This window comes from Girardinichthys multiradiatus, chromosome 12 (genome assembly GCF_021462225.1).
Source record: "Girardinichthys multiradiatus isolate DD_20200921_A chromosome 12, DD_fGirMul_XY1, whole genome shotgun sequence".
Lineage (NCBI taxonomy): Eukaryota > Metazoa > Chordata > Actinopteri > Cyprinodontiformes > Goodeidae > Girardinichthys > Girardinichthys multiradiatus.
In genome coordinates, this window is record NC_061805.1 from 33,228,619 (window position 1) to 33,254,485 (window position 25,867).

Sequence of the window (25,867 nt, forward strand, 5' to 3'; positions counted from 1 at the left end):
GTAAAGAAAGAAAGGACAAAAAATTTGATAATGGGATATAAAATCTGGAAATACCAATATTTTCCACACACACCTTTCTTTTCCCATACTTATCTACACCTTGGATAACACTGAAATCACATTCCCAACTTGTCCAGACTGCATGGAAGCCTGTGTTGAATTGACCTGCAGCCCCATGTACCAAGCATCTCTTCTAACTGTTGGGCCTGTTAGCAGACCTGGAAAACACTTCAAAGGCAGCCCATTACCAACGGTGGTACTTATAAGCCACAGTTTGAGAACCATGGTCTTAGACTAACACTAATCAGAAAATTTGGTTTCCTTTTTTGCATAATAGAAGGTGGGGGATACCTATCGTTTAAGACCTCACCAACAAATGGAGTAACGTTTTTGCTCATTTTAAGATTTATCTTTCATTTTGGCGCAAACAGGTGCATTTCAATGCCCGTGTGCGCCGGTGTGTAATCGTGTTTACGTAGACAGACCTATCTACCAATAATTGTTCAGAGTCTTGTCATGGTGTTTTCCTATTGGCCTGCGGAAAGACGGAGGCGGGGGTTGTACATTGTCAGGGCACTACGGGGAATCAACTACCGCCGTCGAAGAAACTGGATTTTACGCGGCCTGTGGGATTGATTTATGTCAAGGAGACGAAGACGTAATGTTGCTATCTATTCCTAAACGTGTCATTATTACAATGTGAGGTCGAAGTCATATTACGGCGGCCTGCAAATTTAGTCAAAATATCATGATTTAGGTAACGTCCGTGTGATGCTAGCTAGTAGCATCGCTGCCCCATAAACAGCCATGGGATGCTAATGTCCCTTAGCTACTGTTTTAGCCAGACGGTAAACGTTTGTAACATTTTATGGCTAAAGGATAAGCCGTTTATATCATGCATTCATGAGTAAACGTGATGTTGCATTGGTTCTCGGAAGCCTAGCTTGTCCATTAACTGATTTTGGACAAAGAAACATGGAAACATGTTAACTGCACTGTGCTCAAAGGCGCTCCTTGATTAGGTCACAACATCTTGTTGTTCTTCAACAGGCCTCCCACGTGGTCCATTCGTTACCTTCACCTGCAGGGAGTCTTTTACGTGAGTGCTTCTTTTGATATGTTGTCTAACATCTATGTCAGCTAATGTTGGCTTACGGTGCCTCGGATAACGAATTAAGGAGCTATGCAGTTATACACATAAGACCTGTGGGAGTATTTAACTCTCTTTTTTCAGGATGAAAGCGCTCGACTAGAGCTCGTTTGGTCAGGAAGAAGACGAACAGGAAGGAAGTAGACCATAACTTCGACGGGCCATGGCTTACTCCAGCTACAGCAACCTGAGCAGAGCTCAGCTTACCTTTGAGTACCTGCACACAAACTCGTAAGTACAAACATTGGCAGTATCACCAGTTTATGGCCTTGGTGCAGTTCAACTTTATGACAAAAAGAAATATGGTCTTACTTATTCAAACCTTTTAGTTTTTAAGCAAGATAAAAAAGGGTCCCTCCATAAAAGAAATTCAATTCCTCTGTTAATAAACACACTGACCGAAAATACAACAGTTTGTGAGGAAGTGGTGGCACAAATGTTTTGGTACTCTAAAAAACCATTGAGTCTTGTGTGAGATCAGAATCAGCTAGAGGCAGGTTATCAGCACACTCTGTCGTCTGTGTCCAGAATGACATAGAGCACAGAGTGCACACTGTTACACATTCAAATCCTTGTACACAAATCTCAATTTAGGTTTTTCCAACAAGTCTTGCCTCCTGTACACGCATGTGTTGATTTAGTTTGCACAGGGTCATCTCAATAAGTTACAATATCATTGAAAAGTTATTTTAGTAATTCATTTCAAAAAGCAGAACTCATATCTTAAGTAGATTCATTAACAACATAAATGTTATGTTATCGATAAAGACAGCTTAGAGAGGATTGTGAAGCAAAGCCAAATCAAGAGTTTGGGGATCTTTTTATAAGGTGTTGGTTGCAGATGTATTGATGTAGTAAACAATTCAAGAGATGCAGGACGAATTGAATGCACACTATACAGTGTATAAACATACTTTTTATCTCTATATAATGAGTTACATTTGAGTCGTTTTTAAAGTCATTGGGATGCACATGTGTCTGCATGTGCCTTAAGTTTTGGAAATGTAGGAAGTTTGAATGTGAAAGATCCATACCTGATTATGTTGCCATTGGTGTACTTGGCTGGCACAGTTTATGGTGTCACGGGAAAACATGTCAGTTATGCTCACATAAAGTTCATATTGCATTTCTGAGAGGTAAAGACTGCACTGTCAACGTAGACAATGAGTCCAGATACTTTATATTGGGAGATGTGCCCTGGTACGGATTTTTGGACTAAATGTTTTATTTGTATGTTCTCAGAACAACCCACGAGTTTTTATTTGGAGCCTTGGCCGAGCTTGTGGACAACTCCAGGTAACCACAATGATGACTGGATAATTGGAGGCCTCTTTTAAAGTTTAAAGTGACAAATGATGCTGCTAAGATGGCTTTCGTTAACTTGACATTTTTTTTTCCTACAGAGATGCCAATGCAACGAGAATAGACATCTACACCGGTACACTTATAAGTACTTTACCAGTTTTACATGTTGGAATTGTTCCCAAAGATTGCATTTAATAACTGTTGTGTTTGTGCTCCTATTCCAGAAAAACAACCAGAGCTGCGTGGTGGTTTTATGCTCTGTTTTCTAGATGATGGCATTGGAATGGACTCAAGTAAGCAAGACTTAATGTAGGTTCCCTGTGGGGTTTTTGGCGGTGTACTGTATTTATTTTGTTTTTTCGAAACATCTTCTTTTTAATAGTTGAGGCAACCCATGTGATTCAGTTTGGAAAGTCAAACAAGCGTTCTCCAGAGTCCACTCAGATCGGCCAGTATGGAAATGGATTGAAATCGTGAGTCCTTAATGTGCTGTTTGTATGATGGTTATATTACGCAGTTGGCACACAAGTGTCTGGTGTCTCACATGGTATTTTAACTTTGTTGTTCCAGGGGCTCGATGCGAATCGGGAAAGACTTTATCTTGTTCACAAAAAAGGATAATACACTAACGTGTCTTTTCCTATCGAGGACTTTCCATGAAGAAGAAGGGCTTGATGAGGTCAGACTTCTTCTTTTTTTATACTTGCAAAATCGGACCAGGTATGATGATTTCTACCATTAAATTATCACTGCATAATAATTATCACAATTGTGAAAAAAAACTTACTCTGTATGTGCTGCAGTATATAGGGAGGCATAGACACAGGCGTATCAGTAGCAGGTATATTTAAGGTATTCTTTGTCATTTGTCATGTAAAACTACAGTTATTTTTAAAGAGACCTTTCAGCGATGTTGGAGTGGAGCTAGGTTTTTTATTTGTTTGTTTGTCTTGGTTTTTCACAAGACCCAATATAACTTTGAAGTTGTTGACCTGTTGAACAAAGATTCAGTTGGTGATAGTTGCTGCCCCTTGATCAGCTTTTTACCCAGGTTGCAAATGTTGCTTTATCCACCAAACCGGTTCCAGAGCTTAACTAGTTCCAGAGCTTACTTTACACCAGTTCTTTTGTGTTTCTATCCCGCAACCTCTGGTCTCAGTTAAAAAAAACTGTTCTTTCCCAGAATTAATTTGACTGTCTCCTATCTTCCCTTCTCCCATCTTCCTGATGTTTATTTAGAAATCACTGGTCACAGGGTTTAAGAGGATCAATGTGCTGCTTATAGCTGGCCATCTTCTGCTGAATTCATGAGCTTTTTTCTGACTCTTCAACAGTGTCAGTCCTTATAGTTCTTCACGTCATGTTATTTAAATTGTTCTCTAAAAGCTGTGTTTAGCTGCCGTTTTCCAGTTGCTGGTGCAGATATCAGCTAATCAGTATTGTGAGCCACTCAAAAGACCTACCCGTTGTTTAAAACTGTGTTAATAAACTATGGTGGTAATTTTACTGCATCTGTTGCCAGAAATCATGTGGTTGAATTGTCTCCAGACAATTCAACCACAATTTACTCTTTTACATAGACAAGTACTGTATGCCAGTGAAAAACATCAATTCATTCTTTTGTTTTTTTTTACTTAAAATGACCCATAATAAACGTATAGTCTACTTTTCAGTCAGTCTGTATGAACCAAACTTTATTTTCTGAGTTATTTGATGCCTGCCTTTTAGAGCGAGTGATAAGGTTTCACCTGTGCAGCTGTCAGAGGACAATTTACCCAGGGATTTTATGTGGAAACTCAGTGTTTGAGGAAGGAAACTTGTTTCTCTGACATTGCTGTACACTAAGTGAGGAATATGACATTTACATAACTGTATTCAAGGTAAAATAACCACATAACTTTGTGTGGGCTGAATAGATATCAGCATTTCTTTCTTTTCATTTGTGAGTTGCTTTGGATAGAGGCGTCTGTCAAATGCATAAACATAAAAGATTTCTGAAGTCAAGCTGATGGTTGGGAGCAGCAGTGAGCTCTGTTAAGAGGACGTGTTTGGATAACAGCTCACCTTGGTATAAGGAGGAACGGATCACATTTTAGGCCTTAATAGTTTTAATAATGAACATATTTCCTTCATTTTCTTTTACCAATGCACCAGCAGCATCATTTGTTTAGTGGGTGTTAATGTTGGCTAAAGAATCATGATCATATTAAGCTTTGGCAATACTACACAGCACCTGGTGCAGGACAGCAGAGAGCCCTGTCGGAAGCAATTTATAGCCCAACGTTGGCCATTCCAGGAAACATTAGAAAGAGACACAAAACATGTGAAAGCGCCTTATTCGTTGTTTAAGGGAACTGAACTGAAAACATTACTTGTTGCCAACCCCTTCAGGAGGATCTATATTAACAAGGTCTTTCTTAAAAATACAGAATTTAGTACTTTGCAAAAACTTTTACACGATGGTATGAAATTTAGGTAACTTGAATGCAAAATTAATTAACTTGCTCAACAGAGCTAAAAAACACCATGATACACTGGCTAATTATATTTACCTCAATTATTTTAATTATGGTTATTATCTTAAGCATGTTTAATAAATAAATATGTAAGTACTTAAGTTATTAACTTATTTTTCATCTTTTTGTAGGTTTTAAATTGACATAATCCAATTGAACCCTGAGCCAAAACATTAATCCTGTAAGAAGGGCCCATGTCAACAGTGCTTAGTTATGGTTCTTTGTTTCTGGCATGCTGCTACGTTTCATGTAAAATACATCATTGCTGACTGTGCTGAGCTCCTAGTGGGTTGAGAAGAACCAGGTGAGCTATGGAGGGGGTTTGTGTTTGTAGTTTATTCACAAACTTTGGTTTGACATGGTCCAGAGTAGGACTGTGATACGGTCACAAGAAGTATAAATAGATACTGAGGATCGGGACGTATTATTTGTTTTGACAGATTTTATACCCCCAATCCCAGTTAGGGAACGTCTGCAGTAGCGGTGGCCAGTCGGTTGGGACTGCAGGAACAGAAATCTGTGCGAGAGAGGGTGAAGACTGGAGTGTGCAAGTGTGAGGGGGGGAACCGACCCGATCTGCTTTGCAGTAAAACAGATGTTTTGAATATTTTGAGCCAAATCTGAATGTAGCTCAGTAGTGTGAACTGATTACCAACGCAGCTGCAAACACGTGTTGCTGACAGCCAATGAAAAATAGAGGCTGGACACGACATCAGCTGCGAGCCAGTTTTACTTTTTCTTTTTTTTTTCTGCTAACTTCATTTGTAACTATATAGAGCAATAAAACATAAACGCAACACAACAGTGGGCATAATACAAACTGTCACCTAAATAATTACAGTCGCGTATTGATTAACACTTCTATATTTAAAATACAGTTAATAATAAAGGATCTTTATTAAAATAAACCAATTAATTTGGATATCAAACATAACAATAATGGGACTTAATTTAAAAAGTTGCATTTTTGAATAACATATTTTCCAAATAGAATAGATGTGTATTTATCATAAACTGAAATTTATTATTTACGTGATCCAGCCCAAACATTATATGTTTGTCTGTTAAGACAGAAATAATAAAAATGTTATATTAAACCCAACAATGAAAGTTATTCCAAATCCCATAAACAACCACACATGAAATAAATTGTTCTCAACATAAGTAAAACAAAAATACAGTCAACACTAAGTCATATTAACTTGTGGGATAAACTGGACTCTTTTCATTCTTCTATTTTCAAATCTATTATCGCCACCTTCCAGTCTGTTTTGTTTAGCCTTCAAACTGACATTTAGTTCAATGTGTTTTATCCCCAGTCTTTCCGTCGTGAAACTAAAATCTGCTGAAACCGGTCTGTTTGTTTGAACTCCCAAGTCTTTTCAAGGTCAGCGAAGACGGGGGGAGTGGTGTTGTGTGTGCTCAGCTTAGGCTTCAACTCATGAAAGCATTGGTTTCCTTTGTCTTCTTCTTGCTCCTCCTTAGTTTTATTTCTGCTTAACCCTGGTTCTTTAAAACAACCAGTTAAAAACATCAGAACAATTCATTTGGAAACTGTAGAGATGTGCAAAAAATTGATGGCTTTAAACACCTTCAAACTGCCACCCAGTTCATTTGAGAGCGTTGTTGTTGTTAAAGTTTCATAGCAGTTTGTTGAAGCTTTCTGATCCTGTCATTTCAGGTGATTGTGCCGCTCCCCTCCTGGGATCTGAAAACCAAGGAGCCGCTGACCTCTGATCCTGAGAAGTATGCTATAGAAACTGAGCTCATCTTCAAATACTCCCCATTTAAGAATGAATTCCAGCTGATGGAGCAGTTCAACAAAATAGAAAGCAGCAGTGGTAAGCACATGAAAAGCCTTTTTATTTCTGCTTGTGAATAATTACATAATTAAAACTGATCGTTAACTTCGTCTGTTTATTTTCAAAGGTACTCTTGTGGTCATCTATAACCTAAAGCTGATGGACAATGGAGAACCAGAGCTGGATGTAGAGTCAGATCACCAGGACATCCTTATGGCTGGAACACCAGCCGAAGGAGTGTGAGTTTAACAAAAAAACGACAGCATTATGTGAAAGACCTTATCTATCGTAACTGGTTGCCTGCGTTGGTGAGAAATGTTTTGAATACCTGCACAGGAAACCAGAACGGAGATCGTTCAGGGCATACACCGCTGTCCTCTACATTGACCCACGCATGAGGATTTTTATACAGGGACATAAAGTCAGAACCAAGAGACTCTCCTGCTGTCTCTACAAACCAAGGTAATACGAAGTGAAATGCAGGGACTGTGAATTTACTTTTTTAGCTTTCACTGACTTCATGTTCATTGGTATTTCTGTTTTATGGAAAAGGGTTTATAAATACTCATCGACACGTTTTAAAACCCGTGCTGAGCAAGAAGTGAAAAAAGCAGATCATCTTGCAAAAATAGGTGGGCCTCTGTATGATTTGTTATATTTATTTAACAGCTGCTTTATTTGTAAGTTAACCTGTCTTAATTTTGCTCCATAAATCAGCTGAAGAGAAGGCAAGAGAGGCAGAGAGTAAGCGTGTAGCCATGGAGGCCAGATTAGGAGATAATCTGTCAAAAGAATCAAGGGTAAGGAAAAAACATCTTTTGTCCAATTTGTTAAGTCATATTGAACAAGTTGTTTGCTGAGGCAAGTTTTAGTACAGCACCTCTTTTACGAAGGGACACACAAACTGCTTCACATAAAATATGAACTTCGCCTCCAGCTCCATAACTACTGACTCCTCTGTATTAATATAGGACCTCTACTTGGTGTATGGATCTGTTTTAATTATTTCCACATTTGAGTTTTGTGGTGCACCAAAGGGGTGGGCATACATCATACCATCTGTTGTAAAAAAAAATGTCTTCTAATTCCAATTAATGATGATTTAAAACTCCAAAACCTAGCTGCATTGTTTGAGTTGTTGTTTCTTTTACTATTTCCTCCACTCTTTGCTCCATGAAAGCATCAATAAATATTATTACATCTAAAAATAAGATTAAATCCAGTTCAGTGATGAAGACTTCACATCTTTATGTAACTGGTGTCCTTAGGAAGCCTGTTTTTAAAATGGGTATTTTATTAAAGTACAGTATTTGTGTTTGTGGTGCAATGACAGCTGGGACATGCAGTCCCAGCCACACAGTTGCCTAAAAAAGACTGAAGAAAATAATAAATAGTTTTTTGTCGTCACTTTTATCTTTATCAAAGTACTGCCACAGCACATTTTTTTAGACGTCACCTTTCATTTAGAGATGTGAATCTTTGTGTGCCATTAACTTTTTGACTTGTCAACTTCTTTCTTTTTCTTTAGGCGATTCTGAGAAAAGTACAGGATTCTGCCATGATGCTGCGAAGGGACGCTGACATTCGAAAGAGGAATCTTGAAGCCAAACAAAAGTACGTTAAAGTGTGAAAAACTTGTTTTTAATCTTAAGACGGTTCCAAGTGGGTGTATTTCAGTCAGACCTGCTGTATGTACTCGTACTCATCGTCTTCCGCTTCATCCGGGACCGGGTCGTGGGGTCAGCAGACTCTGTAGACACCCCCAGACGTCCCTCTCCCCAGACACCTCCTCCAGCTCCTCTGTCGGGGAGCCCAAGCGTTCCCAGGCCAGCCGAGAGACATAGTCCCTCCAGCGTGTCCTGGACCGTCCCCTGGACCTCCTCCCGGTGGGACGTGCCTGGAACACCTCCCGAGGAAGGCGTCCAGAAGGCATCCGGTATAGATGCCCGAGCCACCTCAACTGGCTCCTCTCAATGTGGAGGAGCAGCGGCTCTACTCCGAGCCCCTCCCGGATGGCCGAGCTTCTCACCCTATTTCTAAGGGAGTGCCCGGCCACCCTACGGAGGAAGCTCATTTCAGCCGCTTGTATCCGGTATCTCGTTCTTTCGGTCATGACCCAAAGTTCATGACCATAGGTGAGGGTAGGAACGTAGACCGACCGGTAAATCGAGAGCTTTGCTTTTCGGCTCAGCTCTCTCTTCAGACCGGCACAGCGCCCCCATTACTGTGGCAGCCACACCGATCCGTCTGTGGATCTCCCGCTCCATTCTTCCCTCACTCGTGAGCAAGACCCCGAGATAGTTAAACTCCTCCACTTGAGGCAGGAACTCCCCTCCAACCTGAAGAGGACAAGCCACCCTTTTCCGGTCGAGAACCATGGCCTCGTACTTGAAGGAGCTGATCTTCATCCCGGCTGCGAACCGCCCCAGCGCATGCTGTAGGTCTTGGCTAGAGGGGGCCAGCAGGACCACGTCATCTGCTAAAAGAAGAGATGAAAATCCACTGGTCCCCAAACCAGACACCCTCTGGCCCTTGGCTGCGCCTAGAAATCCTGTCCATAAAAGGACCGGTGACAAAGGGCAGCCCTTCTGGAGTCCAACATGCACTGGGAACAGGTCCAACTTAGTGCGGGCAATGTGGACCAAACTCCTCGTACAGAGACCGGATGGCCCCTAATAAAGGGCCCCCGACTCCATACTCCTGGAGCACCCCCCACAGGGCACCACGAGGGACACAGTCGAATGCTTTCTCCAGGTCCACAAAACTCATGTGGACAAACTCCCATGAACTCTCGAGTACCCTGTGGAGGGTATAGAGCTGGTCCAGTGTTTCATGGCTGGGACGAAAACCGACAGTCAGAGACCTGTCCCCAACCCGAAGGCCCCACCTCTCACCGTGGGCCACTCCAGAGTAGAAGAGAGTCCAGTCCCTCTCGAGGAGATGGGTTCCAGAGCCCACGCTGTGCGTGGAGCTGAGCCTGACTATTTCTAGTTGATATCTCTCGACCTCCCGCATAAGCTCAGGGTCCTTCCCCCCCAGCGAGGTGACATTCCACGTCCCTTCCTGAGATTGGGCTGCCGAGGTCTCCACTTTGTCCGCTGCCCAATCCTCTTTGTACTGGTCCCTCATGGTTCCCCCTGCAGGTGGTGGGCCCACTGAGGGATGGCCTTTGCATCTCTTGCGATGAGCAACTCTCTACGACGAGTCCCGAACCCCTGTCTCCAGGGTGGGACCCCAGCTCCGCCGTACAGGGCAACATCACATGCTTCAAATGTGTGGTCCTCATGAAGGTGTCTGCTGTACGTATCACCTCTAATTTCCTGACTCTTGTTGCTCTTTAGTAAGTAGGACTGTGTACAGTTTGTTTTAATGACACAGCTCAACCTCGATGATTATAACTTATTAGGTTGACCTTAATGTTTTTTTATGATTACTAAGCCATCAAAAATAGGACTTACAAAAATATAATATCAGTTGTAATTTATTGTTTTACATCATTATGTAATAAACGACTCGGGTCACATTTCAGCCTGAGGACGGTAAACTTTCAACCTCAATGTTGTCAGTCAGAAAATACCTCTCTGGCCCTTTCCACACTAACTCAGATTTAGCCATATGGAGCATTTCTGCTCCATTTGCAAGCTAATCAATATTACTCCAAATTTCACATAAGGAGAATTATTTATGAGTTCACACTTGCTACCAACAATTTGGGAGGAAAGTCTACTTTGTAGAAACCTTTAAAACAAACCTTCCTAAAAACTAGGTGTTGATTAGTTTCTAAATTCTGCATAAATTAATCCACCAAAGTCATTGCAGATACATGCTCTTCTCCTCTGTCACTTGTTTTTTCAGAGCATTAAAGGAACCCAAGGACTTGAATTTTATATTTGGAGTAAATATTGAACAGAGGGAGCTGGACGGGATGTTCGTGTACAACTGCTCTCGTCTTATCAAAATGTATGAGAAAACGGGTCCTCAGCTCGAGGGAGGCATGTAAGTAAACACAATGAGACTTCAGTACTCTGTCACTTTACAGTTCTGTTTGAGTGTTGAAAAAAAATATGTTTTTTGTGTTTCTTCTTTTGTTTTTTGCAAGGGCGTGTGGCGGTGTAGTTGGAGTCGTCGATGTCCCATATTTGGTGCTGGAGCCGACCCACAACAAGCAGGACTTTGCAGATGCTAAGGAGTATCGACACTTACTGAAAGCCATGGGAGAGCATTTAGCTCAGTACTGGAAGGACACCAACATTGGTAAGTGGTTTTTATTTGTTAGACTGCTGTTTGAAACATCCATAATAAAGCTCATCTGTGAAGGCTTAGAACCAGGTTAATGATTGTTCTGGTTATTATTGATAGGTTTAAATTACAGAATCCCTCTATGAGTGACAGATTTACAAAGTTATTGTCGATATTTGTGTGAATAAAGTTCTAGATGCATCAGAGGAGGTTCACGTTTGTACTAGAGAGTTCTGTGTCTGATATTAAATTTCCAGCTTTTTGTACTGCTGATGCTGATTTTAGCTGATTTGGATTTTAATCTACGGTATATACATTTTTTACAGTCTTTCTGAGCGTTCAGTAATTAAAGGAGAAGCGGAGGCAACGTCTTCTCGTGCGTGTGAGATGTCTCGGTAAAAAGGGGTTTCCTATTATAAAAAAAATACGGAGTTTATTTGTGAACATTGTTCAACATCTTATATTGGGGATTAGTGCGTTTAACAAGGGTTCAGTTAGCGCAGATCTTCCTCCCAGCAGCTGTTAGACTTTATAAGGGTGTATTCACACCAGGAAAGTCCTTTGGTCCGCTTGTTTGGACCGGACCAAAAGCGAACTTAATTTTTTTCATTTGGTGCAGTTTGTTTTCACATTGTACTTTTTGCAAGTGAACTATTACTTGTAAACAAAGCCACGCAGCTGACGATCATTGTTCCCATTGGACAGAAATGACGGGGGCGGGACAGAGCACAGACCCGGAAATTTAGGAAAACAGCCGTAGAAGTGCTGCGTGCTGCACCTCTGTTCTGCATATTTGTGCTGTTATTACAACTGCAACATTATTGTGAGGGTCAAGAGCAGCTCATTCAACACAGATTTTGAGACGTTCCATTTATAATTCTGGAACCCTGTCGGAGAATACGTGCTGAACGCCGACGTTCTTTACGTGCCTTGTTCCACAACAAGTCGGTAGCGTTGCTAAGCAACACACAGCTTATCAGGTATGATTACCTTACAACACACACCTTTGTTAACGGCTACGGTGGCTTTTTATGTCCAAAGAGACGTACGCTTTTTATAGTTGGTTTGGATCGGAGCCGGTTTGTATTCAGACCATAAGCGAACCGCACCATTAGGAAGCGGACCGAGACCACCTCAAAAACTGGGTCTCGGTCCGGTTGTTTGGTCCGGACCAGGGTTCGCTTGAGTGTATTCACACCTGCACAAAAGTTCCGGACCAAGGGGGGAAACGAACTCTGGTCCGTTTTAAAGTGGACCAAAAGTGGCAAGTGTGAATACACCCAAACATCACTGCTTCCAACAATCTCAATAAGTGTTTACTGCTGTTGTTTGCAGTTTGTCCATTTTTGTGTCAATAGTCTGTTGTTTTTTCCTCATACACAATTACAAATCACGCTTTTGTACATTTTCAAATCACCCTACTCATTTGTGAGTATGCTATTTTTAATAACTGTACAGTTTTTCCTTTTCTAATGTTGTAAATTTTTTCCTGACAGTACAGTCTGTACACCTTTCCCCTGTAGGACAATAAAGGGTATCTCTGTAACTATTTCTCCTGCTATCTGCTGAAGTCCGACTCTCTAGCCCCTTTCAGATCAAAGCTTTGTTCCGCGATCTTCACTTAAATATTAGACCCATATGATCTGCAAGCACTTAAGGCCCGTGAACGCTGTGGATGGAGTTGTATAATGTAAAAGGATAGAGTGGCCCTTAACTGGGGTGTTTATGGTTGTGTGTTTACCATGGTGCTCGATATTAAATGGACTTGGACTTTTTGGTTTCATTCTGAATGAAAAGTTTACAGGATTCTGTTTAAAAACAAATGGTTTATTTTAAATAGCTCCTTACATTTCTCTGCTTCTTCTCACTTTTACACTTTTAAACTCACAACTTCCACACCGTAGATTGTTGTTGGTGTAGGTCTGGTCTGGTCTGGTAAATGATCAGAAAAATGGTGGAATATTGACTTTCCTACCGGTCAGTCACAGCAAGCTGAAAATCCAGTTTTAGACAATTTCTCAGTTCATCTCTGTTTTGTTACGCTTTACTACTCTTAGGAATATTGGCACCGTGTCTACATTGAAGATGTTAAAGTAAACGGTAAATAGCAACTCCAGTTGGAAAAGGTAGCAGAGGGCTGTTTCCTTTTGGAATAACTGATTAGTAGCTTCATTAAATTGTCAGAAATTGCATTTTTGTGTTTTTGCAGCCCAAAAAGGCATAGTGAAGTTCTGGGATGAGTTCGGATATCTGTCTGCCAGCTGGTCTGCACCTCCATCTTCAGAGCTGAGATACAAGAGACGCCGTGCCATGGAGATACCAATTACTATTCAGTGTGGTGAGTTACACATTCATACACTAATTCAGTCTTTCATTATCACAGAGTATCATAAGGCTGACGATTTTTCTCAAGGTGTTAATTAGATCAACCGTGCCCTGTGGTTCGGTGTTTTATTCTTAGATAAGTGTTTGAAGTGGAGAACGCTGCCGTTCCAGATGGACGCAGTGGACAAACGCTACCCGGACAGTTGGGTGTGCCTCATGAACCCTGACGGCACCCAGGACAGGTGCTGTTTCATTGGACATGTTCATACCTAATTATTAGTTAAATAATTTGTATACCATGCGTCCTGATGCCAGTGTTGACGTTCTGTTCACTGAATGTTTGTAGTTTAAAATGTTTGTTTTTTGGGGGTTTTTTGTGATTGTCTTGCTTTTGTTTGACTCGTTTTAGATGCGACGCTCCAGAACAGAAACAGAATTTTCCCGTCGGTGTTTTGAAGAAAGACAAACAAACAGCGGAAGATAAGCAGAAAGAGCTAGCAGAGAAAATCAAACAGCAGCAGGAGAAACTACAAGTCTTACAGGTATTTTATCTACCTGTTGTTTTCTGCTTTTCTCTTTTGTGAAAACTACCGTGTGAACATTTGGTTTCTTTCCGTCAGAAAACCAGCACCATTAAATCTGCAGCAGACATCAAAAAGCTCCCGCTTGAGGTCAGCATGAAGCCAACAGAGACCTCAGGTCAGGTACGAGTTTCTTGTGATTCAGATTCATTTTCCTTTCCCCTAAATTTTGTTAGATCCTGTTTGACAAAGATGGGACAAAAAAAATAACTATCATGGTGTCGGTCCCATAGGCTTATTTTTATTGACCAGTTTAGGCCTTCATCTGTTCTCATTACCAGACATCAAAAGTAGATTGTTTTTGGTAATGTTGTATTATATCTTCTCAGTTAATAAATGCATGTTTTAGCAGCTGCTGTAAAAACCTTCCACCGTTTCAACCTTCAGACGTGTTTCTAAGGTTTTGTCAAGTATTTTAATAAATGTGTTGCTACATTTTAAAGGAAAGATTGTGGTATTATTTAAAAATAAATAAACCGGTTGTAAAACTTATCTTTTGGACTTTTCAGTATGCCTACCCCTGTATTTCTTATTATATTTAAATCCATCTGCATCTTACATGAAAAACACTTAATGGATTCAAGAGATTTAAAAAGGAAAACAAAGCTAATCATTACTTGGAACTGTATTGTAGTGCCTAAATTATATTAAAGTGTGAATAATATTTTACAATCTTCATCTCAAATGCAAAGAAGAAAACCTCAGATTTGACATTGGAAGCTTTTTGAGGGTTTTAAGTTTATACATTTGATCCATGAAAGATCCTGGACTAGTTCTCCAGAGCTATTTTAACTTTGATTTAATTTGATTTTTTCTTTCTATCATGTTATTTAGACGACTAGGTCTTCTGATAGGTCTGTAACACGCCCACGCTCCCCACCTCTCCCAGCTCACCTGAAGAATGCTCCGAGTGTCCCTCCATCACGTACAGCTTCTCAACGTCCCACCCGAGCATCTGCGGCTCCTCCTACACCGCTTAAACCAGAACCATCCAGGACCAGAGCTGCAGCAAAGACTCCAACAGCTGCAACAAAGTCTACACCCAAAGCTTCTGCAAAAACGCCTCCATCCAGTCGCAGCTCACGGGTAAGCTGAAGGCTTCGGGTACCCTAAAGGGTTTCTTGGTGTTCCCTTCAGAAAGCATCTGAAATCTGCTTTCTTCTTACATAGATGTCTACCAAAGCATCTCCTGTCAGACCAGCTGCTGCTGGACGGCGCAAGAGAATAATTGAGCAGGACGAAAGTGAGGAGGAGGAAGAAGAAGATGATGAGGAGGAGGAAGAAGAGGAAGAAGACAGTGAGGAGGAGGAGATTGAAGAAGAACCACAAACAAAGAAATCCAAGATGGCCACAGCTGCCAGTAACCGTGGTAAAGTGGTGGAGAAGGCCCCACCTCCAAAACGGGGGAAGTTGGATGAGGTAAATATCCAAAGTTGTTGGAATTGCATAAGAAGCATCTTAATTATTTTTATTTATTAAGAGTATTTCAGGTCCTAATGTTGCAACAAGGCTATAATCCTCTAAAAGCCAAAGGTTAGGTGTTTGTACACACAAAGGGCTAAAAACGGTACTAAAATTGTTGATGAGGCACAAGAGCTTTCAATTAATATTTATTTAGTCAAGGACAATATTACAACAAAAACTTTAGCATTGGAAAATACAACGAACCACACATTGTTGTGTCACTTTTGCTTAACTGATTTATTCCAAAATATAGTTGATCACTACCTTTTTAAATGTGATTTTTATCTGCTCCTTGCAGCTGAACAACGAAACATGACCTGCTCCTTACTGTAAATAATTACCTGTTTAGAAAAATAATGAAAAATGTGCAGGTTCTTGTTTAGTCTGGCTTATTTAATGCAAGTTCAAGCTGTAATCCTGATTAATTTCCCTACCGACAGAGCCACTTAACCTTCGACCTCAGTAAATAAATACTTAAGAGCTGTGCTGCTCAATAGTAGGACCTGGATTCTAATATTATTGCTTCCAAAACCTTCTATGACTTTCAGCATCTTGAGAAGTATCATCTGAGTCAGGTGTGGCCCTCTACTATAGTAAAACTACACCCAGCAGGCTGCATTCGTGATAACTGGAAGTAGCAGCTAGCACACATTGAGTTCCAGGCAGTTCTTTGCTTGCAAAGTTAAGGCAACGCTGTTTTACAATTCAGCTCGCAGTATGAGTGTTTTCTATGCTTCTTATCTGTGGGATCAGACTGTTATGATTCAGTTTTAATGAAGGCATGATGGTCTTCAGCTCATTTCTGACCATCCTTTAAAATCCATGAAGTACATGTGCTCTTTACACATTATGATCATTTGCAAGGTGTCTGCGCAAAATAAGGGGTTCGAAGCTGATCCATCCCAGAAAGATGGGACCACAGAAGAAGTGTGAGGTAGTGATACGATGCCAAGCAAAAACGGCAGCATGGTTCTGTGGGTGAAGACACAGCAGAGCCATTTTATGGTCCTTCAGTGTCCTTTATAAGGTGTCGATCAGCTGAAGCAGGTGTAGGTAACATCTTGAAGCTGGCGCACAACAACTTTGCTTTTATTTGAACCAATTAATGTATTTGGACAACCTGAATGATGATTATAACACATAGCTCAGCCAGGTAGATTGGGTTTGCGGAAATGCATCTGGATACATTGTATGCATATAAGTCCGGGGAGGACTGCTGTGTTATAAACCACGTCCAGTTCAGAATCAGAATCAGCTTTATTGCCAAGTTCGTACATACAAACAAGGAATTTGACTCCGGTACACTTTGCTCTTTGGTTTTGTTTTTGTATTACAGAATATACATATTTACAATGTACAATATACACATATCTAATAAAAAAGGTGCATTTGCAACATCTGTATGCTGTTGTTCTGTACTCTATTGAATGTTCAACAGAGAAACAGCCTGGGGGAAGAAACTGTCTCTGTGGTGGCTGGTTTTAGTAAACAGTTCTCTGTAGCGGCGGCCTGAAGGTAAAACTGAACAGTTTATGTGCAGGGTGTGTGGGGTCTGCAGAGATTTTAGCAGCTCTTTTCCTGACCCTAGACCTGTATAAGTCCTGGATGGAGGGAAGGTCAGCCCTGATTATTCTCTGCAGTCTGGACCTGTCCTGTTTGGTGGATGAGCCAAACCACACTGAGATGGATGAAGACAGGACAGATTGAATGATGGCAGTGTAGAAGATGACCAGCAGCTCCTGTGGAAGGTTGAACGTCTTGAGTTGCCTCAGGAAGTACAGTCTCTGCTGGGCCTTCTTTCAAACAGTGTCTATGTGTGATGACCATCTCAGGTCCTCAGAGATGGTGGTTCCTAAGAACTTGAAGTGGTCCACGGCCGATACAGTGTTGTTGAGGATGGTGAGTGGGGTGTATGTGGGTGGTGTTCTCCGAAAGTCCACCACCATTTCCACAGTCTTGAGTCCAGTTGGTTCCACAGTCACAGCTGCAGGATCTGTACGCCCACATGGCCCGGTGAGCCTCTTAACTTCTAAAAGGTGAAAAAGAAAGTGATTCCTAAAGGAAGGTTTGATAATCCAACTAGGATCTGAAAGGATCATAAAAATCACTTCTGAACGTCAACATTTTAGCACAAGTACTGCTCAATTAACTTTTAACAGTGCTTGTGCATTTAACCGTCCACCGAGTCTCCAATCAGTACCCCTCTGCTATGGACCTTGCAGGATAAAACACACACTCAGGCTGAGAAGAAAGGAATATCCACTCCTGCACGGCAGCAGCCAACTACACCAGCCTCTGTCCCTAAAGCTGTTCCTACACAACAGCAAGGGGCTAAAGAGAAGGTAGCTTTACAGGGCTCCCTCACTTCTTGCGCTGGGTCTTCTAACAGTTTCTAACAATCAAGATATTTCTATTAACTCATATGGGTCTCGCGTCTGATTAACATTCTCCTTTCTTCTAATCACTCTATTGAAGTGCAGGCGGGTGTTTTCTTAACATGTAGTACTCTTCTTTAGGTCTGCATGCTAGATTCAACCAATGAGCACGATTACTCTTAAGCCTTTACCTGTTTCATCACTGTGTCTTTTCAGTAAAATGTTATTCTGGTACTGTGGTGGTATTAATATGTCGGTGTTCCTGCAGGCTCCTGAGAAACTGCCACAGAAGGAGCCAGAGAATGACACTAAAAATGCTCAGAAGGGTGAGATAATGCACACAAAACTACGTGTCAGGAATTAAGAAAAGGCTTTTTCTACAGATGTTTTGTTCTTGCAGACAAAGGTCTTCTGGTAGAAGTACGTGTCAATAAGGAGTGGTTTACCGGTAAAGTCATAGCTGTGGAGGCGAATAAACAGAGCGTTCGCTGGAAAGTCAAGTTTGACTACGTACCACGAGCTACCCCCAAAGACCGATGGTAAGATAAATCATCTCTGCTTTTTCAAGAATCTTAATCCACACCGCAGATAATTATTTTCTTATGCACATTCTATGTTTTTCTAAAGGGTGTTCAAAGGCAGCGATGAAGTACGGTTGATGCGGCCACCATCTCCTAACTCTCAGACCCCTGACACCCAGCAGGAGACTGAGAAAGGTTCAGCCCCCATGGAGCCAGACACAACACAGCCTGGAACCAGTCGAGAGGTGACCGACAGCCTGGTCGCCATGTTGAGGTGAGCCATATACTGTACAGCTGCTTATCCTCAAATGAAAATGTCAGAAAAAATTTTTTAGTTCTTCAATTCCCTCATAGATTAACATAGAAACCATAGGTTTTTCACACAGGATGATATCTTTCAGGTGTTTATTTCTGTAAATTTGACCAAAATTTCATTTTTTTTTTTACTAAGAGTATTACTTTAAATTAGGGCAGAAGCAATTAATCGTATTAATTGTGATTAATCGATAATTGAAATAATCTGCAACTAATTTAGTAATCGAATAATCGATAACTGGAGTATGCACTCTAAAACATGCCATATGCTGAAAGAACAGCCCACTCAGAGCAGTAAGGAAGCCAAACCTGTACAAAACATTTATACATTTTGCATTTAAGATGAAAAACCATCTTTGTTTGTAAATGTTCTTTATCCAGAAGTCCTCAAGTGGCATAGCTTTAGCTTCACATAGTTCAACACCTGCAAAGAAAAATCTCCTATTAACTTTTCTTTATTATTTCTTTGTTTTTGCACTAAAAAACAAGAAGATTGTAAGTTGGCAATTAAGTACACTACAAGAGGTCCTATTTTGGCTGGAAACATTTTGCGTTTAAAAACAATTTCCTAAAAATTAGCTTTTGACTATTTGATGTTAGAACTTTATGTTTTAGCTGCAGATGCGTTCTGTGTTAAAGTGTTAACTAAAGACATTTTAGGCAATACAGTGTTGAATTTTAATTGAATTATTTCTTTACCTGCATTTTTCTTTTATGTATTTCTATAACTGATAAAATAGGCTTAAGTAGTTGAATTAAAAATCTGCAGAATCTGCCAATTTTTTTTTATCCGATCACTCGATCATAATCGATAGAATACTCCTTTACTAAAATAATCGTTAGCTGCAGCTCTTCTTTAAATCAATGTAAAAAGATTTTAAAAACAAATGTTATGACCTTGACAATTCTGGAGAAAACAGTCATCCCATAAGCTACCTAAAGACATTATCTAGAAGCTGGGTTTTCAGACTGGCATATCCAATTATATTGGATGGAAAGTTGAGTGGAAGGATAATGTGATTTACAAGCAACAGCGATAATTATAGCCTTGAGGATTGTGAAGATTGACGAGGCCTGGATTACAGCTGAAACCAGAGCTTTAAGAGCCACCACATGCAGGCATATCCATGAAAAAGGTTATAACTAAGACATTTGTTGTGTTAAACAACACCAGAACTCCACAAGTCAGAAATGTCTCACCTGGCCTAAGGAGAAAGGGGACTGGTCTAATTTTCTCTCTTCAGATTAAAGTAAAGTTTACGTTTGATTTGGAGATCATTGTCTGGAGTCTGGATGACGATTGGAGAGGCACAGAATAAAAGTTGCTTTAAGTCCAGAGTGACGTTTCCACAGTCAGTGGTGGTTTGAGGTGCCATGTCCTCTGCTGGTGTTTGTCCACTGGGATTTATCAAGTCCAACGTCAGCAAAGACATCTACCAGGACATCTCAGAACACTTCATGTTTCCTTCTGCTGACAAGCTGTATGGAGATGCTGACTTGGGCTTGGCACCTGCCCACACTGCCAAAAACAAAAGCTGGTTCAATGACCACGGTGTTACTGTGCTTGACTGACCAGAAAACTGGTCCGACCAGAACCCCATAGATAATCTGTGAGTTATTGTCAAGATAAAGATGAGCAAGACTAGACCCAACAATGCAGATGACCTGAAGGCAACTATTTTAATTTATTTATTTAAAATGGGACAATGCATATTAATTAACATGAGCAGAGGTTCACATCTAAATATGCCAGATTGAGCCATAAAGGCTAATTTTCATCTGCAGTCCCATAGCAGGTTGGTGTAAAAACATGACAAAGACATGATGCTCATACATACTGGACAATTTAAAACAAGCAATTACAAAAATACTCAAAGTGTGGGTAAAAACGGTTATACAGTATATAAACAATATAAGTTAGACACATTGTTAATAATAAAATGTTGATCAAACGCAAATTGTGTGTGCATATTTGATTGTCCAGGAGCCACGTTTTTACTGATTTAGAGAAACTTTTGAGTGACGAAATGTTCCTGAGGTCTGTGGGAAGAAATGTTGCAGGTGTGTGATGCTCTCACAGAAAAAGATAACTGCCCAAAACTGCTTTTTCTAAATGGAACGTCACAATCTCCTCTGCTCTGGGCTCCATTGCCTAAACTGCTTCTCTGTTTTGTGCTTTAAAAAAATGTACATACAAACTGTTTTATCCAGATTTAGGTATAAACATGAATTGTTCAACCAGTTTATAACAGATACCACTGCTGATGAAAGTTCCTTAGCAGCTTGAGTCTTAGTTTTTGAATGTAAGTAGATGACTGTGTCATCTGCCTACATTTGACATGTTGCACATGGACATGCGTCTGGTAGATCGTTGATATATAGGGTGAATAAGAGGGGGACCAAGGTTGATCCTTGTGGCACACCTATACAGTTATCAATCATAGAAGAAGTATTGTTATTGACCCGAACACACTGCATTCTATTTTCCAAATATGATTTTATTCACAGTATTACAGTGGGTGAAATGTTGTACTTATGCAGTTTATTCATCAAAATATGGCCCCTTTATCGAGTTTAGATCTGATGTTTTCCAGTAACAAATTGGGAGCAGTTTCCGTGGAATGGTTTTTCCTGAAGCCAAACTGTGTGGGATGCAGTGTATTTTCTGTAGAATTCAAATGTGATGTGATTTGTTCAGAGATAAATCTTTCAATAACTTCAGACAGTGCTGGAATAATGCTAATGGATCTGTAATTGGACAAATCTTGATGGTTCCCTGCTTTAAAAATCGGTGTTATTACCGTGGTGTTCCAAGCGCTGGGAAACATTCCTGCACCGATTGACCAGCTGATGATTTTGCGGATGACTGGAATAAGAGCATCTTTGTGAGTTTTTGAGAAAACGGTATCCATCCCTTAGATAACTTTAGCATGTGATTTTTGCAAATAACTGAGTGAAATTATGTGATTTATATAAAGTCTGAGTTGTCATCCTAAGTCATGTTTCTAACTGCATCAACCAAATATATGTTAAATGCATTTGCCACAATACCAGGATCACGTCACGTTCCCTTTGATTTCCAGTCGAATGGTTTGGTTCTTATTTCTTTGTCCAACCCATTTTTTTTAGATTTTGCCAAATTTAGTTTGGCATTGCCCTTTGCTTCAGTGATGGCATTAATGAAGAATGTGGCCTTAACATTTCTGAGTTCCTTTATAACTTTCTCTTAATGCAGTGAACACACGTCTGTCATTTTCTGACTTGGTCTTTAGCGCCACCTTAAGGGCACCGTCTCTTTGTTTCATTAATGAACATATCGTTTCATTTTACAATGGGAGATGTACTTTCTTTGTCCTGACTTTTACCTTTTTCACGAAGCGATTAATAGTTGTTTTAAGTTCATTCATAAAAGTCGAGCAGTTGTTATCCATATTATTTCCTGATCAATATTGATTCCAGTCAACATCTTTAAAATTCAAGATTTAATAACTCTTTCTGGAATTCTGAGATGATCTGACTTATTGAATGATGAGTAAATGAACCTCTTTTTATTAATCTTTCTCAGAAACAATTTAAAATTATGATCTGATAGCCCTGTGACCAAATTATCTTTTCAAAATGCTGTCTGGCTGATTTGTAATGGCTTGATCAATAAGAGTATCTGCGGCTTTTACATCTCCAAATAGGAGAGAATTTAACAGATCATAAAACACTGTTTATATTAGGTGGCCTATACATTCCTATCACAGTGTGTGTCATTTGATCTGTAGGGATTACTTCAAGCACAGTACATTTCAAATCATTGATATGATTTCCGTTAAACTTCCTTAAAAACTTTTTTTTTTTTTTTTAAAGATATGTTTTTGGCACTAGTGGCCTTTATTTTTGTATTTTTCTTTTGACAGTAGGCAGACAGGAAAGACGGGTAGAGAGAGGGGGAGACATTCGGCAAATGTCGCCGGGTCCGGGACTCAAACCCGGGACGGCCGCTTCGAGGACTGTAGCATCTGCACATGGTTGCGCGCTTTCGCTCCTACACCATCAGCGCCGCGCCCAACTTCCTTTAAACTTTTCTATGACATAAAGAAAGCAACCGGGCCTTCCATTACACCCGAGACGAACCACAGACGGATCGCCTCGCTGCACTAATACATTGAATTCATGTAAAAGGAAGTCCCAACCATGTATTGAGTGCAGATAATCATCTAAATTACCAGAAATGAATGAAATTGACGATAATATTGTAATTTGTTGAGATGTACTTGTGTGTCTATTTTCATCGAATGTCCACAGATGTGACGGACGTCCTTCATTCTGTTCTTTTTTCAGGACGATGCTGCGTTACTTTTTCCCTCCTGCTTTCCGGATTCCCAAGGAGGATGTAAACAGCATGACAGCTGAGGAGCTGATGGCCTTTCCTTTGGTAAGATACGTGATCCAACCAAGCATGTCCTGATCAGTTTGGTTTTTGTCCAAGAAACTGATAAGATTCATCTGACTCAACAGTTATAAATAATCAGTTTGCCTTCTTCTGAACATCATTGTAAAGGGTAAATACATTTTGTTGGGAAAAGCCCAGATTTGTTAGAAAAACAGATTGATATGCACTGCCTATGATGCAGATTTGTAAGCCAATGGCTGACCCAATTGCAGCTGCACAGCAGGCTGTGAATACAACTGACATGAAATCATAGATGGTGGACCAACAGCTGGTTCCTGGAGTTGAGATCAGAACGTCTAATATTGATGATTTTAAAATTCATTGATTTGATGCTGGATATCAGGAGAGAAAGAAACATAATACATACAAGGCTGGTGGTTCTGACCCTGATTGAAGGGCTATTCTGACATGTTTTTTCCCCTCTGTGTAGAAAGAGTACTTCCAGCAGTATGAGTCGGGTCTCCAGTCGTTGTGCAACTCGTATCAGAGCAGAGCTGATGCCAGGGCCAAAGCTGTGGAGGAAAAGAACAACACCACTGAGCTCAAACTGAAGGAAGCAGATGAAAAACTACAAAAGCTACGAACTAATATTGTAGCACTTCTACAAAAAGTGCAGGAGGTAAGACTTACCACTCTGCAGTACGCATTGTTTCTCATGTTACATGTTTGGCCTGATTTGGACTTCTTCCTTTTTCTTGGCATTTTAAGGATATTGACATAAACACGGATGATGAACTGGATGCATACATAGAGGACCTCCTCACCAAAGGCGACTAAAGAAGACCGGAGAGTGTTCAGCTACAACCGATGCTTACTGACAACTCCTAAAGACCACTGCTTCTGTCCAGTGATCCATGAGTATTTGGGGATGTATTCATTTCTCGATCTCTCCACATCTTAAACCCTAAGTTTGATTTATTTCTGTATTGTCGGTTAGCCCTGTGGTTTTCCTTTTAGTCCTTTTTATATATTTGCTTATAGATTATATCCATCTGTTTAAAACATGTTATCCGCATTTAAGGTTGTAATTTGTGTAGGTTAATGAAAGCTCCCTTTTATATGTGATGAGCTACACTTGTTCTTCATTTGGCCCTCCATCAGGTGGGGATTACACACCGCAAGTGGCAGCACAGCAAGTCAAAAAATACTCCTCTCAACAGTAGCTTTTATTTTTGTACACTAAAATAAAAATATGCATCAGCGTTGCCCGTTATCTTTGTTCATCCTGGTTAGTTTGTCCATGTTAAAGTGTGAGATGCCACATCCACCAACAGGAGCTACAAGCTTGGTTTTATCAGTATAAATGTTCCTTCAAAGCCTCTACGTTTATGCTTCGATTCCTCTTTGTTTATTTTTGAAAGAAAAGCTAAGTGTATGTTTATTATTTAGTGGCTGTGTTCTTCATTTTGAAAAGATTTTTAACGAGTTATGGAAACGTTTTCATGAACGGTGCATGCTTTTCAGTCCTAATTGAAGCAAGTGTTGTGTATTTTTGACAAACTTTACTTACAACAATAAAACCGGTTCAGGATCATTTCACTTTTATCTGCCTGTGTTTGATGCATTGTGAACATAAAAGTCCAAAGTGAAACACTTTTTTGTTACCTGAAACCCTGATTATACAACCCCATTTCCAATGAAGTTTGGATGTTGAGTAAAATGTCAATAAAAACAGAATACAATGATTTGCAAATCCTTTTTAACCTATAAGCAACTGAATACAAAGACAATATATTTAATGTTCAAATTGATAAACTTTATGGGTTTTTTTTGCAAATATTCACTCATTTTGAATTCGATGCTTTCAACACGTTTAAAAAAAGCTGTTACACATTTAACACTCAAAAATGTTCAGTTTTGCATATTTGTGATTCTCTTATTTATCAAAAAAAAAAAAGAAAATCTTACTGGTGGATTTATCACCAAGGCATTTTTCTTGTTTTACTTCAAAACAGACTATGGGTAATGGATGTAAAGTTGCGCAAGTGTTCAGTGATACGTAGGATTCCATTAAACAGAAGACTGGATGGACAACTCCAGTCCTCAGGGGCTGATGTCCTGTCAATTTTAGATGTGTCCCTGATCCAGCACACCTGAATCTAATGGCTGAATTATCTCTTCAGCGTGCAATGAAGTTCTCCAGAGTCCTGCTGATAATTGAATAATAGGATTTGGGTGTGGAGAAGCAGAAACATACAAAAGCTGCCCGTCCGTTTTAAAACGTGTAACCAACTGACACTTATACTGCACTACACTCACTAGAACCCTTTAATTCACGCTCATCTCCATGTACTGTACAGGTATATTGTTCTGGCATGCTTCCGATGTCCCTGTGCTGCAACCACAACAGTGCAATTCTCAGTATGTTTAGGAAACATCTGTAAATACTAGGTGACGTTTCTTTGTGGAAATGTTCATTTTTATTCTGAAGTGTTCATAGAATTGGCACTGTGGGATTTTTTGCTTTAGTAATAACTATTAAATGCAGTATTCATTATTTGCTTCCTCACGACTTGCTTTAAATAATAGATGAGATGGCAGTAGTGTGGAGAACACAGCTTTAATGGAAAAAAAGAATGATGTATCCTAATACCTTATTGAAACAGCACTAGATAAATCATTGTTTTTGCAAAAAAGTTTAAAAATGCAAACTGGACATCTATTTTGTAGCAGAATATATTTTATTTGGCTTCTCATCTGAGGTCTTTCAGTTCAAATCTCAGTCATTCATTTCCTTCCTCCTCCCCTGGGCAGCTATGTGGGTGGTTCTGGCACCTTTCTGAACCCCCAACAGAGAAATTATGCAAAAAGCAGGCTGCCAGGACAATCATCA

At 40.1% G+C, this 25,867-nt stretch overlaps 1 protein-coding gene across 3 annotated transcripts; it reads left to right on the forward strand.

The window, feature by feature from the left end:
- The first annotated feature begins 533 nt into the window (after window positions 1-533).
- morc2 (MORC family CW-type zinc finger 2) lies at window positions 534-24,568 on the forward strand. 3 transcript variants are annotated; one of them, XM_047381576.1, is made up of 29 exons: window positions 534-658; window positions 1,051-1,099; window positions 1,235-1,381; window positions 2,393-2,446; window positions 2,554-2,588; window positions 2,680-2,748; window positions 2,838-2,928; window positions 3,026-3,134; window positions 6,653-6,812; window positions 6,901-7,012; window positions 7,110-7,235; window positions 7,326-7,405; window positions 7,491-7,573; window positions 8,302-8,387; window positions 10,629-10,769; window positions 10,873-11,027; window positions 13,222-13,350; window positions 13,474-13,579; window positions 13,747-13,879; window positions 13,958-14,041; window positions 14,753-15,004; window positions 15,089-15,337; window positions 17,605-17,724; window positions 18,026-18,083; window positions 18,158-18,296; window positions 18,385-18,552; window positions 22,923-23,016; window positions 23,465-23,653; window positions 23,743-24,568. In XM_047381576.1, the coding sequence occupies exons 3-29, from the start codon at window positions 1,314-1,316 to the stop codon at window positions 23,809-23,811; spliced, it is 3,159 nt and encodes a 1,052-aa protein (XP_047237532.1). In that variant the 5' UTR covers window positions 534-658; window positions 1,051-1,099; window positions 1,235-1,313; the 3' UTR covers window positions 23,812-24,568. The 3 variants fall into 3 exon arrangements, with proteins under 3 accessions (XP_047237532.1, XP_047237534.1, XP_047237533.1); XM_047381577.1 differs by lacking the exon at window positions 534-658 and adding an exon at window positions 682-699; XM_047381578.1 differs by lacking the exon at window positions 17,605-17,724 and having other exon boundaries at window positions 537-658.
- The last annotated feature ends 1,299 nt before the right edge of the window (window positions 24,569-25,867 follow it).

Excerpts from the sequence above, each read along its gene's own strand:
- morc2 (XM_047381576.1), top strand. The coding sequence starts at position 1,314 with ATGGCTTACTCCAGCTACAGCAACCTGAGCAGAGCTCAGCTTACCTTT. Across the intron at positions 7,406-7,490 it reads AGATCATCTTGCAAAAATAG|CTGAAGAGAAGGCAAGAGAG; the intron begins GTGGGCCTCTGT and ends TCCATAAATCAG. Across the intron at positions 18,084-18,157 it reads CACTAAAAATGCTCAGAAGG|ACAAAGGTCTTCTGGTAGAA; the intron begins GTGAGATAATGC and ends TTGTTCTTGCAG.